Source organism: Chelon labrosus (assembly GCF_963514085.1).
Source record: "Chelon labrosus genome assembly, chromosome: 16".
Lineage (NCBI taxonomy): Eukaryota > Metazoa > Chordata > Actinopteri > Mugiliformes > Mugilidae > Chelon > Chelon labrosus.
The window spans coordinates 23,304,458-23,323,944 of NC_140349.1; the positions used below are offsets into that span (position 1 = coordinate 23,304,458).

The following is a 19,487-nucleotide window of genomic DNA, read 5'->3' on the forward strand; positions in this document are numbered from 1 at the left end:
AACCCTTAACAGGAATAAGTGGGTAGAGAAGATGAATGAATGAATAGTTTGATCTCACTTTGTTACTTTTGTGACTGTGTGCTCTGCAGGCAGAAGATGAAGCCCTTGTTCAGGAATCCATTGAGAAGACCACATTGGGAATATATGTCGTCAGACATGATCCTATCAGTAAAGCAGAAGACATTTGGGTTGTATTGGAAGGACAGATTGTTCTCTATGACCTGGACAACACTGCATTAGCTGCTGCCATGTTATTTGGCCTAATATATGTGTTGAACCTCACTTACCCTCCTCAACTGAAATATTGTTTTGAAGTGCTGCAAAAAGTTGTGATGGAGCTGGACGGAAACACGCTTTCAAAGAAAACCCAACTCCTAAAAAACAGACTCTTTGAGTGAGCTGTTGTCAGGGACCGTGGTTGCTCTTTTGTTGGTCAAATACTTGCACTGCTTTTTTTTTTTTTTTTTTTTTCTTACTTTGCAGTGCCTTGAGTTAAAGTTTTTGTTCTTTTGTTATTTGACAAAATAAAATCACTTCAGTAAAAAAGGTTTTCTGTATGTCTTATTTGTTTTTGGAAATTTTATGGTAGATGCTGTAAACAAGAGCTTAGGTTGGGTCAGGTAGAAGGATGGATTTATTTAAGTAACAGAAATTAGTGCACATAAATAATTTGATCATGCAATGGATGAGCAAATTATGCAGAAGCTTTATAACTTAATAGTGTAAATGTAACATTTAAAAAAGTTATGTTGATTTAATATAAAAAAAATCATGTTTCTTTAACAAAATGAAATTCAGTATATTTAAGGCAAATAAATCATTTTGAGGAAACATAACTTTAATATGTGCAACCGATGTACATACTTTTTTCATGTAGATCCAACAGACTTTTTTTTCCAGTGCAGAAATAATTTTATCACGCAATGGATGAGCAAAGTATGCAAAAGCTTTATAACTTAATAATGTAAGATTTACTTGTCCGGGTCAGGTAGATTTAACAGAACAACAGTGTGTGTAATTTATGTAAAAAACTTATGTTGCTTTAACAGATGATAATTGAATATAACAAGCATAAAAAAAGCTTTAAAGTAACATTTAAAAAAATTATGTTGGTTTAACATAGAGTAATTGAATATACTTAACATTAAAGAAAATTATTGAATTAACATACAAAAGTCATGTTTCTTTAACAAAAAGCAATTCAGTATATTTAAGCCTGGCTGCTTTCAATTCTGGAAAAAGAATTCACCACCCTCTGTAAAACATGAGGTGTTTGTCCTTGTCTAATTGCTGGATAACGTCATACTCCACTTGTCCCGGATGACCTCCAGTTTTCAGCTTTTTGTTCTTGAGTTCCTCCCAGTAATGGCTCCAGTTTCCATCGCTGTCTGCTCCGAAACCAAACACATGGACCTGTGAAAAGGAAAATGAACATATAACATTAATTAACATTAATAAATGATTATGCAAATATAGTGGACAAACTGTTCCGACAAAAACATCAGATTTCTGTGAAGCGATGAGGAAACTTTATCTCACAGTAATTCATGTAACACATAAATTTAATATATATATGTTTTTTTCTCCATTTTGTTCCATTTTGCCAGTTTGAAGGCGCTTCAAGTGTGTGATCTATCAGTGGCGACGCAGTGTTTTAACAACTTGCGCTAGATGAGAGCGGATACCTGCTGTCTTAAGATGGACAGTGTACACACATGTTCATTATCGGTTTACCTAATTTTTTGCCATTTACTTGGGTGAGGGTAGGATTCAAAGGCGGTTTAAAGGCCTTTATATAGTGTGACAGTCAAGTGACAGCCAATCCTCAGCCACACAGCACAAGTAGGGTTGTTGAACATGGGTTATACCCTCCCTGACAAGAACAGAAGCCACTGTGCATTGACGTGTAAAGCACCTCAAAACCTCGTATGGAGGAAGTCAGGGTCTATCATTTTCCGCTATGTGAATTTTTTCCTTCAGTATGGTGACATTTGGAAGGGGTCGCTTGGCGTGTGGCTAAATATAAACTTTACAAAACCTCGCTGTCCAAACATTTAACCTCAGATCTTCTGTTCTGTTGTACTCAAGTCCACTGCTGAGTAAGATAAGGTAGTAGTTGACAATGTCTGAATGAAGATTCATGCAGGTCACAGCATATCTGAGTGCTAAGTCCATTTGCCTTTGTTTTATGTGACAAACATATTGAGCTGCTCACCTTGGATTACTTATTCAGAAACCAAGAACTTTTTCAACTTCGCAAAGGCAGCTCCATTTCAAAGACTGAACTTACCTCATGGCAAATGTTCAGTGCAAGAGCCACAGTTATAAAGCCAGTGGATGGATACCGGCCCTTCGTTCTCAGCCACGTGTTGTCAGCGTATCTTATGAAAGCCGGGTTGATCACCGCCACCTGTTGACAATCAGAATCGGCCTTTAAACTCACACGGGTCGCTACCTTTGCAGGCGGTGAAGCGCTTAATGGTACTCACCAAATCCTTGTTGAATACTATATGTGGTTTTAGTGCCGTGTTGGACCTGTTGGGGACAGCATGAAATGACAAATTCAAATACTAGCCCTTGACACACCATCCAAAAGCTCATCACGCAGATGTGACCTGTGGGCCTGTTCAAGGAGATTCTAATTTGCATAATGTATTTTATGTGAAACTCTACAGCAACATACACAGTTCATTCATTATTTCACCCATGTCCTCCCCGCTTTAACTCCCCCTGACTTCTGACAGGGAAGCTTGTTCCACTGAAGATTACAAGCAGCTTATTGTTTTCTACTGTACCTGGGGGAACGTGAATTAAAGGTCATGGTTTTACACCAGAAATGGACGACAGGCAGACTCGCTGCCTAACGTGCTGGTTTGCTTTGGATATAAATGGTGCATTGCAAGGAGAGGCGCAATGTGTCAAGAGCAGTGATGGGCAGTAACGCGTTATAAGTAAGGCATTACTGTAATCCAATTACTTTTTTCAAGTAACGAGTAAAGTAAGGGATTACAATTGCAAAAACAGTAATTAGATTCCCTTTACTTTCCTGCAAGCAGCCTTCGTTACTGCGTTACTAAACCGTGATTTTGCCATACACAATAAAAGAATTTGGGATTTTGCCGTATGGATTTTGCTTTGTGAGACTGTCTCGTGACAATGACGTATAGCGGCCCGACGTAGATGTAAACAACAGACACACGTGGAGTGCGGGAGAGAGCGCGAACATGGAGCATTTAATTCATGGAAGTTCAGACATTACTTTGAGTTTGACTCGGTAAAAGATGACAAAAACATTAGCGTCCGCTGTACACTCTGCGTGGGAAGAAAAATGTTGTCTACAGCGAAACATTCCACCTCAAATCTGAGCAAGCACCTAGCAAGCCGGCACAGGAATGTGAAACTCATTGAGACACCCCCAGATCCCGACATCACCGCTGCAGCAACAGAGGGCCCCTCTCCTGCTAAACAGGTGAAAATAGACTTAAGAGCGACAGGACTTAGTGGCGCTGAACTGAAGAAGCTTGTCGCTGGCTAGTGTGTTTTTGAAAAGTAACTAAGTAAAGTAATTATGAAAGTAACTAATTACTTTTGAAAACAAGTAATCAGTAAACTAACTGGATTACTTTCTTGGATAAGTAATCAGTAATCGGTAACTAATTACTTTTTCCAAGTAACTTGACCAACACTGGTCAAGAGACAGCAGGCAACTGCGGTAATGTGCTATGTTTTGAATGACAGTAGAAGTCCTCCCTAAGGGGCCCCCCACCTGACACAGTTCTACCATCTCAATTACGTTACACGCCGTGCGCCTGACTTTTTAATATGAGCACGACAACGGTGCCAATGTCAAACTGATTAGAGGTGGGAGAGAATGACAAAGAGGAAGAGGAGAAAGGGAAGCACATAATAGATAGTATTAATAAAACTAAATAGCTTAGTGCTAGTCTAGTCTTGACAATAGGGGATTGACAGGATTAAAATAACTACAGTGTGTCTAGCTCTGGTCCTAGCTAGTCCAACAGGAATTGCTCCTACACTGAAAAAAGGGGAAAAGGGGGATTGTTCAATTTACATGTATACATTTCGTATAGAAGACATGATTGAGTTATGTTCTCCTCTGAACATGCTTCAATCATGTACAATCCCTTAAATCTTAGTGGATGCCAAGTCTACAAGTCTCAGTCATGTTAAGAAAACAGAAAATAGTTATGTTTCCTCTGGAAACTCTGCCCCCTCGGAAAACTTCTGCAGGAATTTTGGCCGCCATCTTTTCACCCTCACTGGACAAATTGAAGTCGACATGGAGAGTTATGGACAAGGTAAGGACAATTAAAACTTATCAAATGTTTGTCAGATTTCAGGGTAGTCACTTTAGACGTATAGTTTTCATAAAGCCGATGGTTTTATCAGCCAGGAACATTGAGCAACATCAATAAGACGATGTTAGCTAACATTTACTGGAATTTACGTTTAGTGGAGAGGGGAGGGTCATAACCGCCCTTAGCCTGCGGAGTCATATCCGCGGTCGCGAGGTGTGGAAAGTCAAAGTCGCCCTGAAAAGTTTTGGGGAAAAACTCATTCTTGAAAAACTGCTACGGCTACCTTTAGTTTACTGCAGATTTTTACAGTGGACGCCCCTACTCAGCCGAAGTCCATCCACATTATCCGTTGAGAGAAAATTGTTACCATGATGAGTTATAGTCAGCCTTAAGGAGAAAAAAAAAACTTTCACAGTGAAGGTTTCATATTCAGCACATGAGGAAACTGTACACTGCTCTAATAACTGACCGATAGTGAGACAAGGAGGAGCTAACAGGCGCGAGTTATTTACATTTAGTTATATTCATCACATGGATTCCTGTCTTCCACATCCAGTATACGGTGGCCCTGAAGGTCAAAACACATTTCACAAGACACAACGACATTTGGAAATGGTTGGAACCATAGACATATATACATGTCTATCGTTGGAACAACCAACACTTCTTGTTTCTGATTGGACAGAACTGGACAATGTAACGTAATTTCCTGTTTATACTTCACCGTGTCCGTGCACGAGTTTTAAACTGCGTTGGAAAGAATGGAGGACAAGATGGCATTAATAGAGGAATATTTTGAAAGAGGACATACATATAATGTCATTCTTAATATGCTTTCAACCCATCATGACATTAGCATGTCCCTCTGAACCCTGAAAGCATGGTTGAAGGAGTTAGGACTGAGGAGATGGGGCAACTACGTCCTCGTTGTGCGTCCCTTCAGCCTCTTTAAATATTGCCAATGTCTTTCCACAAGACATGCAGAAATCTGGCAACGACTGATACTTCTTTCCACAGTGTGGACAGTACATGTTGTCTGCTTTCAAAGCACATCACAGTGTCCACACTTCCGCGTAGCTGACCATTCACAAAGTGTCATTTCTTGACTGGCAGCAAAACAACCAATCACATCAGCTTATATTTTAGCACGATGGGTTCTGTCCAATCAGAAACGAGAAGTGTCGTTCCTATCCTTTCTGTAATCTGTAACGTTGTTGTGTTTTCTGGAATGTTGTCGTGTTTTGTGAAATGTTGTTTTGTTTTGACCTTCAGGGCCACCGTAAGTAAGTCGTTGATAGAGAGATAAACTGATGTACTGAGATGAGCTATTCTGCATGTATGGCTGTATCACCTCGGCAGATTACAGGGACTGGCTGTATAAATCTGAATGGTAATAAAAACAATTGCTGTGAAGCTTCACTAAAGCTGTTTGTAAAATCGACTAAATCGCATAGAAGTTTAATTTTGTCAAGGTAAATTATATTGTAAACAAGGGCCATAATTAGAAAATGAAGTGATCAAATAAGTATTTTTCTGTCTGTGATAATTCCTGTTTTCAGGTAAATGCAGAATTTAAGCACATTACCACCATGCCCCTGCAATCGAGATTTCTCACACAGCTGGATGTGCTATCTGACAAACTTCTGAAGCTATTTGAAAAGAAAGGCGGGCAGATTGGCAAGTGTCGACAGAGCTTTTTGGTACACCTGACTCAAGTAAGAATGCTTTTTTTTTTTTTTTAAAAAAACATACTGATTTGACATTGTACACACTTGATTGAAGAAAAAGGATTCTACACTAATGTCTTGCTGTACTTATGCCCCTTGATGTTGAGCAGGAATGCATCCTCAAGGGGCTGTGTGTTTACCTCAATGAGGACCCAGCAAATCTTGTAAGAGTACACGGTGAGTATAATTGTACAGAGATTTGTATATTATTAGTGTAGACATTCAGTGTAATGCTTCAAAAGTATATATTTAATGTATTTAGTTTGATCTGACTTTGTTACTTTTGTGACTGTGTGCTCTGCAGGCAGAAGATGAAGCCATCGTTCCAAGGATCCATTGAGGAGACCATGGTAGGAATATATGTCGTTAGACATGATGCCACCAGTAAACCAGAAGACATTGAGGTTGTCTTGGAAGGCCAGATGGTACTGCATGATCTGGACAACACTGCATTAGATGCTGCCATGTTATTTGGCCTAATGTATGCTTTGAACCTCAGCTACCCTCCTGAACTGAAGTATTTTTTAAAGTGCTTCAGAAAGTTGTGATGAAACTGGGCGAAAACACAGAAGACAAGAGTCGTTAGAGAACCATTCGTAGGGAAGAGGACAGGGACAAAAACAGTCCCCCCTCAACAACAGGTAAGTACCCAGTCGTTAATGGATATTATCTGCACCAGTTTCTGGTTATTAGCATAACAAGCAAGTTTTTTCAGGAGGAGTTCCTATTTAAACCTCAGACTTTCCACCAGTCCCCTAGAACTGAAGAAGCTACTCGGATGAGTGGTGAAACGTCTTCTCTAAAACTCTACAAGTCCAGTTGCCTTTTTTGAACCTTTTTTGGATTTAATAGTGTAAGATTTACTTGTCCGGGTCAGGTAGATTTAACAGAACAACAGTGTGTGTAATTTATGTAAAAAACTTATGTTGCTTCAACAGATGATAATTGAATATAACAAGCATAAAAAAAGCCCTCTAACTTGGCTTCCCTTGTCACGCAGAATGACACAGAATGACACAGAATGACACGCAGGACGATCTATTCCCCTGAGGAAATTCTTTTAGGTGTCTGGTTACTTGCCACTCTACTGCCTCCGTTACTGAGTTTTAATAATGCATTGAATTATGTTTAGCACATATATTATCTCTATTCATTCGTATTATTGTCCCTGTTGTGATGCCCTGTTTACCGCATTACATTAAACACACCTTATTGCAAACTGGGACAGCTCACTTATACATATAATTTAATACAGTCTAACATGAAAACCTGAAAAGAAGGGGACTCACTTTCCATGATATCCAGTCATCATGGCCTGTGTGAGCCACTCTATATCCCGTGTCTTGAATGGAGCCATCACAAGGTGAGTGTTGTTGTCTAAATTCACAGCACTCTCTGGATACATGACACGATGAGTTGTTCTGGTCCCAACATCTTCTTCGTAGCCTTCAATGCGACCTCTGTTAATTCTGAACAGCACAGGGGGAATCATTTCACTGCTGGATATCTTTTTAAAAAGAGGCCCAAGTTTAAATATAATTTTCTTCTTGGTGAATATTTACCTGATGACATAATCATGGAAATCTATCAGAGGTCCATTTCGGGATCCCTTCAAGTTAGCAGAATTTCCCACCACAGCACAGGTCTTGCAGCCGCCACTGCTGGGCTTTATAAGCCCCGGGGTGGTTGGGAATATCTGTAACAGTCTGTTCACTGCTTGGTTATATTTGTTGTAGTCTCCTCTTTCATTCTGTAAGCGCTGGTGGAGACAGATGCAGACTGTTTATCTGGACTGACACACAGGCACATTTTCATCCACCGACTTCAACAACGCAGAGGAACTCTGTCCTTACCTTCCACCATTTGAAATCATCCTCCGAGAGGTTGTGGTTCGCAGACAAAAGCGTCTCAACGGGGGGTTTTATGGGGTGCGAGCACAGACGATTGTTTGGAGATAAACAGGTGTCACAGAGGTTTCGATCGTCAACAATGAACTGAAAACTGAACTCAGTGAATCCTCTTAAAACCAAGAATTCAACAAGAATGCCTGTGATGTACAGGACTAAAAATTTCATCTTCCTCTTTGGCATAATTCTAGATGTGTGACACTTGTGGTCAGGGAAACGGCTCCGGTCTGTGATGACAAAGGGTACAGGAAATTTACACAGTGAGCAAGAACTGAGGAAATAACCGTCACTAGTTCAGAAAAGAAAGGACACATATAATCCATGTATATGAAGTCATCTTTACAGTCTGCAAGTCTGTAGTCAGAAGAAGATGAAAATGAGAAAAGAGGAAGACGAAGAAGGAATAATAATATTAATATAGAACAGTAATAATGATAAGAAGAAGAAGATGGTGAAGAAAATGAAGAAGAGAAAAAAGAATAGGCAGAGAAAGAAGATGAAATAATATAATGATATTAAGAAAAAGAAGAAGGCTACAGTTTTATTGGCATTAAGTGTCAATCATAAACCAACATATTAAGCTGATAAGCATATGCTTCATCCTACTCCTTTTCGGACATGTTGGGTTCACATTATTATTTTTGTTTTGACTATTCTTATTGTTGTTTTGACTATTCTTAATGGATTTGTTTGTTTTCAGTTTAGTTTGTTATGTTACTCGCACATGTTCGAAATAAAATGAAACTGAACTGAACTGAAGCTGACATCTCTGACTTTCCGACTTTCTGTTGGCATGTTAGCTTGTGTGCGGGTTCACAGAGCAGACATAGCAGCAGTTCAACATTAGCGAATCCGATTGAAAGTGCTTTGACTCTGTCTGGAGCGAGCCCAAGTGTTAATATTTAACACGTCTCCGCCAGTTCCTGTCTGTTAACTGCTGGATTACGACGCGCTGCTAATTTAGCTGTATGAGTTAACCGGTTATCTTAACTGGCTGTGGGCCTGTGGCTTTATAAGTGTGTTAGGGTGCAGTCATGCTCGTGCTGGGACGTAAACATTAGCTAAGGTCAGTCCAGATGGTGTGTGTGTAATGTCAGTTAAGGTTTGTTCGTTACAGTTTGTAGACACAACAATCAAACTGAGCACTTCTTCTCGGGCTCAGTACACGCCCGCTGCTTTAGACAGTGGTCATAACTGACCCAGTCAGAGGTGGTCCTGGCTAGATTTACACCCTGGGCGAACCAGCCCTTGGCCCCCCCCCAAAAAAAACCCCGCCACCAACAATATATTATATTATTTGTATTATGTTATTATATATAATCTTAAATACAAAAAGGTAACAAGAACAGAGAAAAAACAAGATAAATAACTGAAATACAGCATATAAACACCAATGTAAATTGCACAAATCCTTCATCACAGGATCTAATAACCATGCTTGAAAAATCCCTGAAGAAAGCTAAAAAAATAAATAAATAAAAAACTACATAAAAAAAAAGATTCCTGCAGTAAACTATTTCGTATGTTACATAGTTTTGTTTTGCAACATCCTAATACCATCCGTTTCTCCTCTTCTTCTTTTCTTCTTTTTCTGAACTGGGTACCTGATGCTTCTTTGGTCTTTTACTTTGATCCATGAAGAAGATGAAGACTCGACATCATTAACTTTTGCATTACCTTTTGCCAACACCGTCCGTTCGCCCGTCAATCAGCCGGAGTTACGTGAGTGACGTAGATGACGGCACAGATTTATTTAATTTTTTTTTCATTTTTCACATAACACAATTAATTACATGTAGGTATATGGGTCTATGTTAATTTTTGGAATGAAATACAGTTTATTTGGAAGCAGTTTGTGTTGTGTGGCCTGGGATCAGTCTATCCCTCGCCCCCCTCCTCCTTGCCTCTTCTGACACACACACAACCTGTATGACTCTCAGCAGCAAGTTGACGTGACAATGAGGGCGCTCCAGCGCCCACTCCACTAACTTGACATGGAAATGAGCGGTAGTTTAGAAAACTGGCGAGTTTTGTTTTGAATTTTTTTTTTGTTTTTTTTTTGAGGGCGCCCTCACATAGATTGCGCCCTGGGCGGTCGCCCACATTGCCCATAGCAAAAACCGGCCCTGGACCCAGTAGAGAAAAGGGAATTACAGTCCGAGTGAAGCGCTGGAGCAGCGGGCCAGTCCACGCGGTAAGCACGGAAGTCGAGCGCTGCCGTCGTACTTTTCTAAAATATCACGTTATAATAGCTGTTAGCTGTTATAATGTTATAATAGCCGCCACAACCTTACATTACACTCAATAATTTTTATACTTATTTATAACTACAGTATTTTGATAAATGCTGACGCCTGGCACAGATTAGTGACTTTACCCAGTTTGGTTTATTTCATGCAGGTGGTATGACCCTAAATACTAAAACAAACAAACCAGCACAGAAGAAAGGAGACAGGTGGGTACTGCTTTCATTTAGACATTCAAAAATGCAGGTCAGATTAATTAGTGATGCTTATCCTTAAGTAATACATTTTGTCTGAATAAGGAGTTTTTCATAGACACTGCTGTCTGTTTTAATACACTAATCTGGAAACATTATTGAAACAGTATTAATCAGTTCATCATTTAATCTTGTTTAGATATGAAGGACATGAGAATGTGGTAACACATGACTGTTAAAATTGTTCTGATTTAATACATTTTTTATGTTTACTTTTTTTCCATATAGCCTGCCTTAGGTGGTGTCTGTGACAGTGAAGTTGGTGGCAGGTAGAAAAGAGGTACCCTCTGTCACCAAGACTGTATTGGCCACCAGGGTACCAGATAACTGTCTTACCCAGCCAGACAAACTCAGCAGCAGCCGCAGCTTTTCGTCCCACAACACCTCCTCCCTCACTGCTGCTTCGTTGATAAGAAGCTTTCTCAGTAGACTGGACCAAAATCCTTCTGAGACGGTATTGTCACTCTTAGTAATTTTTATTTCATGTTTATTTTTGTGTCTTAGTTTGATTCACCATTGCAAAATTATTACATTAAAAACCTTTGTAAAAAAAATGATGGTAAATATGACAAATGTTTTTTGGTATTGTCTTATAGAATATAGGCAACTGTTTGGTGTTTCCAAAACAGATTCAGACTGTACAAAAAGATTTAAAGACTGTACAATATAGGTGACTGAACAGTCTTAATATAATACATTTTACACTTGTTTTTATTTATATCACTGGATTTAAATATAAAATATGATGATGAATAATAACAATGATAAATAACATCTCAATGGGCAGGTTGCTAATCCCAAATACTTCAACATTAGACATTACAATAGCTGGTCACTGTCTCTTTTAGTCTAATTTATTGTTCTCCTGTATTTTTTTTAAGTGTCTACTGGAAGAGGGATGCAGTGGATGTGTAAGTTCTACACTTTTGTCTCTCCAAAACGAGGCCAGCTATTAAAGCATCATAGATTAAAGCATCGTGGCTTCACAAGAACCTCCCCAATACCATGTCTTCATCAGCAGTGTATCTGCACATTCAAATTTGGTAAACCCCATTTAAAAACTAAGTATATGTGGTGCTAAAGAGATATTCTGACCTTTTATTTATCTACCCCCCCCCCCCCCCCCCCATTCAGCCAAACTCAACCTTTGATGTTTTCGTTCTAGAAAAGTTTCCGAATGAACAGCATGTTGATTATTATTGTTGTTGTTTACAGATACTGAAATAAAAAACATGTTTGTAATGCCATTTTGTGAATTCTTATTTTTAACTTAGCTAAACTAAGGTATGTTAAGTGCATTTATTTAAAATTAAGTACTGCTCTCTTACTTTGGCACAGTATATTAAGTTAATGTGACTTATCTTTATTGAGTTTCAGTCAAGTTGAGTTTACTTAAAGAAATGTAGGAAACCGATTACCTTGGGAAAAGTAAGTAAACAAACTTAATTGTGTGAAGTGGTGTGAAATTATTATATTTAAGTGAGCTGTACTTGTTTTTGAAGTTGTAAGAACTTAATGTATTTCAGTACAGTTAAATTCAAATCAAGTTGTTGCAACTCAGATACTTTGTGTCACATTAACTTGCCAACACAAGGGACATCACTTGGAATTTGTAATATACTTCACTTGAGGTATCTTAGTGTAATCCACTTCAAACAAGTACAGCTCACTTAAATCTAATAATTTCACACTACTTCACACAATTAAGTTTGTTTACTTACTTTTCCCAAGGTAATCGATTTTCTAAATTTCTTTAAGTAAACTCAACTTGTTAGAATTTACAGTGTAGGTAATAAAATATAAATAACATATTTCAAAAAGAAATACAATTAATTTTTTCCCTTACCTGATGAGTAAATGCGTTTCTGGTCCAACCGGCACTATATAAGTGTGGCAGTACTGACTGTTGGTTAAACTGGCATCTGATGACTCGATATAAATCCTCCAAGGATTTTTTTTTCTAGAATGTGATTGGTGGCCTGCACCTGGGCTGCAGGTGTGGAGGGGTGGGGTTTGATGGCAGCAACACAACTGAAGAACAACAATGTTCTGCCCAGGTGTTGTTGTTTTTCTCCATTACATGGTTATATCTTGAATAAATGTGTCCTAAGAAGAAAACTTTGAACGGATTTTTCTATTTATTTATTTTTCTTTTGTCCACTAGTAAAAGGAATTGGTCTCCAACTTGATCCCATTTATTCATTTATAAAATCCAGCCAAAGTAAGAAAAAAAAATGTGAGAATATTTTTCTCCTCTCTTTCAACATTTGTACACTGACTCCTTCCCGCGGTTGCTCGTCTCATTTGTCCTCCTCAGTGAGAAAAAGACAATCGGTGTGTAAATCCGCTACCTAAACGGGCAGGCTGAGTTTGACCAGCATCGGGCGACGTGATAAGGACTTGTGGCGCTATATTGAGCAGTCATGGAGCAAAGGAAGAAGTTGGCTAAGATGCTGAACAACACTGGCTCCAGTTTGAAATAATTAAGAACAAAACAAATAACATCTTAGGGAAGGATATGCGTAATACGGAATTTAAAGCGGTCCTCTTTAACGACGACTTAAAGACTTTTGATTATAATGGATGTAATCAAACAAACCTGCACGTCAGATAGTAATGGACGGATGGAAGTGTTACTGGTGTTCTAAAAGTGGAACAAGCAAGCGCACCTGTGCAACCATATTTTTATTAGGGGGAATTCAGTTAATCAGTTAAGAAAAGGAAAAACACATGAAGCTCTTCTGAATTCCTCAGGGTGACTGCCTTTTCTGTGTGAAAAATCAAGAGTGTATTGCATTTTTACAAAGCATGGCTCCAAGGACGAAATTTTGATTTCAGAAGTGGGGGGGACACAAGTATTTTTAATAAAACTCTAATCTTTCAGTTCACTGTGTTTTCTAGTAGTTCTTCTAGTTTTCTATTGCTACTTTTAGATAGATAGATAGTTTTTTAATTAATCCCAAACTGGGAAATTTCTCTTTGCAGCAGCAATGTACAGGCATTCAACACCATACATAAATATAACAAAAAGCTAAAAATCAACAATAAAAAATAGAGAACTAAAAAAAGAACAAAAATCTATACACAATATTTACAAAAATGTAAGTTTAATGTTCCCTTTTTTGGTTTGACTGGTTGTAAAGCATAAAGCATTAAGAATAAGAATAAGAATAAGAAAACCTTTATTAGTCCCGCAATGGGGAAATTGCAGTTCACAACAGCTTACAGAAAGAATAAAAAAATAGCAAGAGCAAAAAGGGTAGCTATAAAGATAAATAGTGGAACAGATATTGCACAGGAATATTGCACAGATTGAGTTGTAGTATTGCACGGGTTGAGTTGTAAAAATGTTTTTACACTTATGGTGTAATACTATTGCACATATTAAGATTGTACGTTGTGGAGCCTAACAGCATCAGGAAGGAAAGACCTTCTGTATCTTTCCTTCACACATCGAGGGTGAAGCAGTCTGTCACTAAAGCTGCTCCTCAGTCCTGTCAGGTCACCATGCAGGGGGTGGGACTTATTGTTCAGCATGGATGACAGTTTAGCCAGAACTCTCCTGTCACCCACCTCCCCCACTGAGTCCAGAGGGCAGCCCAGGACAGAGCTGGATTTCCTGATGATCTTATCCAGCTTCTTCCTGTCCCTCTCTGTGATGCCACTGCTCCAGCAGACCACTCCGTACAGGATGGCTGATGCCACTACAGAGTCATAGAAGGTCTTCAGGAGTGCCCCTTTCAAAGACCTCAGTCTCCTCAGAAGGTAGAGCCTGCTCTGTCCCTTCCTATAGAGTGCATCAGACAATATTATCACCCAATTCTGTGTTTCACCTTGTTAGTCAACCTCACTCCAACTCAGTACCACCAATTTTACACTTATTTATGGGATTTATGGTAAACAGAGCTTATTTACAAAGCACCACCCAGTGGTGGGCAGGTCAACCTGGCATCAGAGGTGGGGAGAAATTGAATAAAATGTCGGCACGCACATACACACCTGGACACCGATTCAAACGTTAATGTAAATGAAACCTCTGATATTACAATCCTTCTAGCTGACGTGACCCAGGCAAAACAAACGAACAACTGACAGTAGAGCAAGTTGAGACTGTCCTCCTCGAAAAAACGACCACATAAGTCGTGTGTACAAGCGGCGTTTTACGACCAGGTTTTACGTTTCAAAATTTAGCGACCTCTAGCGGTCGAGTAAATATCGCCACTCCGGTCAGCACATGAAGTTTAACGGGGGAGGAGTTTCATCATTTCGCGATTGAACGTAGCATCGGTAAATCCGACAAGTTTGTATATTTAATTTTATTTGCTGATGTTTTATATGAAAGTAATCTATTACTTGCAATTCATATGTAGCCGAGTTTATTTAGTTTAAAGTTTTAGTTACAGATCAGTTGTGAATGATATTAAAGACATGATTTTAATAATAAAACGATAACGTTAGCTAACATGCTAATGTTCTAGCTAGTTTAAATAATCCCTGAACGACCCTGAATCTCAAATAATACGCAAACTTGTAGGTGAAGGTGAATATGAAAGCACATTGCAGGTGCAGCACTGGCTGGATTTACAGACTCGAGTTGTTATTGCTGATTTAATAGCCACCATGCCTATCAGTGGTCAAGGACCAGTTTTTGACAGTTCCTAAACTATCTAGTTTGTTTGATGAATGTTCTTTTGTTTTAGCTTTTTGTACACACAACTTATTCCCCTTAGACCTTTTTGTGATAATTCACTTTGCATTTAGCTAAATGTTCATTTCAGTGGCAACAAATTGAAGGCATGATTGCACAACTAATCCTAGTTCATCCGTTTTGTTAATTTTATTACTGTTTTTCAGGTCTTGTGAACATCAAACGTCAGTAACAGTATAATCCAACGGTTCTTATAAGAACCAGTTTCTTATTCCTTCTTTTACTGGTTTCCTTTTCTCTCGCAGCTTTTGCTTTGTCTTATAGTGTCTCTGTCTTTCCCTCGTCATCTTTCTACTTTGACTCTTTCCATCCTTCTTTCCTTTCTTCTTCCTTTCGTCTCTCCAAAATGGCATCTGAGAACTTCAGACAGTGGCTGGATGCAGGGAAACAGTTGGCAGATGAGTTGTTATTGCACTTACCTAAATTTTTCAGAAAACACTTTTGTACACACCTGAAAAGGATGTGTGTGCCCCAGTAAAGGCAAATATATCTTTTTTTGTTTCTTTTTTTTCTTTTTTTTTTACTTTCAGCCATCAAAGAAGAGGAAACAGAAGAGGACTGGAGGCTCCACTGTCTCCTGGAGGACGAGAGACCATAATGGGTACATTGTACCAAAATACATCCCAAAGAATCGATCTGGTCAGCAAAATATTATAGTTATTATTCTAAGTTGATGCTGTTGGTCAGCAGTAATGTTTCTTACGTCATTGTTTGCAGTTAAACCCACTCACACTCTGGAGGTGCCAGAAGGTGAGGCCTCGCAGATGGATGAAATTCCTCAGGAGGTCCCAAATCTTGGTATGCATATTGAAATCTGACAGCTCAAATAAAGTCAGTGTTAATCTTTGAATTTGGAAAATGTCAAGTATGTTTAGGCATCTGAATATTGTATGTACTGTAGCAGCCATGTATATGATGCATTTGACATGACATTCCTTTTTGTTTTGTTAAAAAAAACACTATTATGACTGTCTTTGACATTTTTGTATACTTTGTCAATTTAGATCAACATCTTCAAACACTGAGAGACCTGCTGTGTTCGGTCACCGTCCCTGCATCAGAGGAAGTGGAGGAGACAACCAGCATGTCTGTGTGGACCAGGAGGCAGCTGACCACAGAGAGAAGATTCAAGGCTGCAGTGCCAGAGCTCCTGAGTTGTATGCTGGCTGCAGAAAACGTTCCCCAGCATTGCTGTCAACAGTGCAAAATGGTCAATGCTGTGGTCAGGTGCTTGGACTGTGTTCCCTCCGGAGTTCAGTTTCTCTGCGCAGGATGTGACTCGGTGGTCCACAACACACTTATATTTCATGACAGAGAAGTCATGATTGATAATTTTTATAAACACATTCCTCCCACATCCTCAGTGAAGATGGATGAAAGAGGTCATTATGAACTGGTTGAACAAGGTGTGTTCCAAAAATGTAGCTTTCTGTTTTTGTTATGTGTCCATAAAGTGCACTACATATACAGTGGTATAATATGAGCTATGTCTGAAGTTTTCTATAACTGTTAAAGTGTTTTATTATCTGACTGCAGGTATTCATTTCTGAACTTTTCATTACTACAGTATGTCTGCTGCCTATACCTCCACCAACACAAATCTGCTCCTGTGGCCAAGACCAAGATTATACCATCATGCCAGGAAAGCAGACTGTCTTGGTGACTATCAATGGTATATTGTCACTTCATTCTACTGTTTGTGTCCCATCACAAGGCGATAATGGCTCACTATTATCACTTTGTCCTGTTTTGTACGGATACTTGTGAAACGGTATATGTATTTTGTTTTCAGGTCCATACAACCTTTGTCTGCCTGCTGTGTGTTGCCCACGTTGTTCCTGCAAGTGGACCCCAGGGATCAGTGACCTGATTAGTAGCCGATACTGGCCAGCAACAGCAAGCTGCCAAATGCTGTTCAAATTTGATGTCTTTACATCATTTCAAGAGATGAAGTTGGCCAGCCCAGCTACGTCCCAAAAAGCATTTATCCGAATGCTTGAACATCGGGCCCATCGCACGGGACGGGTAAGAACTCTTGTCATTCGAAATCTTGAATTCCAAACTGCAAAGTTTTTAATTAACCAAAATAATACCATCCTTATTTTCAGAATGGAAGTATATGTAGTGATACATTCCACAGGGTGTATCGTGAATTTTCCTTCTGCAACTGGAAAAAAGAGCATCTGTGCCTGGTTGAGCCCTTCAAGTGCCCTGCATGCACACCAGACATGCTTGCTGTATCTGCAGATGGTAACAGAAAGCACTACCGCTTCAAGAAATCCAAAGTGTTAGCGGACTAATTTTCTAATTTTATTAACTGATATATTAATTATAATGAACCTCATTGCTAAGAAACGTATCTTTCCATGTATATACAATTCATATTCCATTCATGGTATCTAAAAAAAAATTCTAATTTGAAAATGTTTCTGGACAATCAGAAAACAATGTGGTTTGTAATTACATAATTGTATTATTGTAATTCATAATTATAATCCTAATTTATAACACATTTGAAGTAACAGTGTATAAAAGCCTTAAATGTTCAACATTACCAAACATTAGTTAATACTGTCAGCCCACATTTGAAATAGTGTTTTTTACAGTTGGTCAGATATGTTATAGTTCTGTTCAAAACAGCTTGTGATATCACAGTTCCATGACAACAATCCATTAAATTGTTCAGGAACCTTTTGTCTCAGTTCCATAGCCCTAATCCATGCCCAACAACTTCAGTAATGTGATTTATTTTTACCTCTACAGTAAAGCAATACTTAACTACTCATTTAATGTGAACTACCAGCATTAAATTCCACAGGTGACATAAGGGCTGTAATAAGTCAAGGACATTTTTTGTAATTTAACAGGACTGATGAGCAATCTCTCTTTGATGGCCTGTTCATCGCACAAGATGCCAAAGTGTCTGCCTTTGTTGATCAGATAAGAAGCCAAATGACAATTGTAAGGTTTTATCCAAACACGTACCCCTTAATTTTTTTTTTTTTTACTTGTCTCCAGGCTACACGTAACAGATTGTGTCTCCTTTCAGAGGACTGGTCATGATGTCTGTGGGCCGGCAACATTTACAGCAGGGCGGGAAACCTCACAGAAGTCCAAGGCCAAGGTGGACGAGGAGGGCCTGGAAATTGCTTTTTGCAGACACGGACTCTTGCTACAAGGCTTAAATCACTACCGTGGTGAAATATATGCTTACCCATTGTTCCTGCAGAAAGAGCTGGCTGAAGCTGCAAACATAACGTTTTTTTGTATGGACCTCACTTGCAGGTAATCTTAACCCTTGCCAAGTCATGCCTGAAGTTTTTACTGGTATTTTACATTGTATTAATTTGTTATAGTTAGGGACAACAGGCCTATAATCATACCTCTGAGACATTATGGCTGTAGAAAGTTGATATGACTCATGTGGTATCACCTCTATGTCCAGCAGATATAAGGCATTATTAGCATTAGCATTCATTTTGCTCTTTGGTTGATAACAGAGATTTTACTGTTGACTTCCCCTGATTTGTCTCCTAATCATTATGTCATTATGCTCCCCAATGGTTTTCTCATTACAGGTATTGGCCATATTTGCAGAAGATGGCAGAGAAGTTGCCTGAGCTTCAACCACTAACAGTGATGAGGCCTTTTCTCTCTGTAATGCATGCCAAGGCTCACACTGGCAAATGTGAGGTACAGTGAGCAAGTTAAAAGTTTGTGTCATAAGAAGATTGACCACGTTAGTGAAATCACTTCATATGTTGTGACCATGTTACAGCCTTGTCAAAGTTCCTGGAGTGTTTTCTTCTTGGTTCAGTTTCTTTTCACACAGAGGAAAAATTCTAAGCCTGCCAAAATTCATTACTATAATCATGTGAGGACATTCAGTCCACATATTGGTCAGATATATCTTGGGCATAGGCAAGAAGTCAATATAGGAAGTCTATAACTAGTGCATATATTTGTGTGTATGTTTGTTTTATTTTCGAGCAGGTGAGGTGGGGTGGCAGAAACCAGGAAGGTGCAGGGAATACTGTTGGTGAGGAGGTGGAGCAAGTAAACAGCTTTCTGTCAAGGGCAGCTCTGACCACTAAATATATGACCAAGACAGGTTGGTTAAAAAAATGGCATGCTTTGACACAGCACCAGATGATAACATTGGTTTGAATTGACATATTCTCTGTTTTATTTGTACAGGCAGAGCAGATATGTTAACAATTCTTGCCATGGGATGGAACAGCAGGAAGGTGGAGAGTCTCCACAAGACATTGGCAAAGCGATTTGTCAAAGTAAGAAGTCTACACTGTATTTTAATGTTTAAATGGA

At 39.0% G+C, this 19,487-nt stretch overlaps 1 protein-coding gene across 1 annotated transcript; it reads right to left on the bottom strand.

The window, feature by feature from the left end:
* Positions 1-1,133: 1,133 nt before the first annotated feature.
* LOC311501949 (CMP-N-acetylneuraminate-beta-galactosamide-alpha-2,3-sialyltransferase 1-like) lies at positions 1,134-8,443 on the bottom strand. Its single transcript, XM_084564021.1, has 6 exons — positions 7,900-8,443; positions 7,609-7,805; positions 7,336-7,515; positions 2,490-2,535; positions 2,291-2,410; positions 1,134-1,413 (listed from the first exon to the last, which is right to left on the bottom strand). Exons 1-6 carry the CDS (start codon positions 8,134-8,136, stop codon positions 1,246-1,248), a joined length of 948 nt encoding a protein of 315 aa, XP_084420147.1. The 5' UTR covers positions 8,137-8,443; the 3' UTR covers positions 1,134-1,245.
* Positions 8,444-19,487: the final 11,044 nt, after the last annotated feature.

Excerpts from the sequence above, each read along its gene's own strand:
- LOC311501949 (XM_084564021.1), bottom strand. The coding sequence starts at position 8,136 with ATGCCAAAGAGGAAGATGAAATTTTTAGTCCTGTACATCACAGGCATT. Across the intron at positions 7,516-7,608 it reads TTCCATGATTATGTCATCAG|AATTAACAGAGGTCGCATTG; the intron begins GTAAATATTCAC and ends TGTGCTGTTCAG. Across the intron at positions 2,536-7,335 it reads ATGACTGGATATCATGGAAA|GTCCAACACGGCACTAAAAC; the intron begins GTGAGTCCCCTT and ends TGTCCCCAACAG.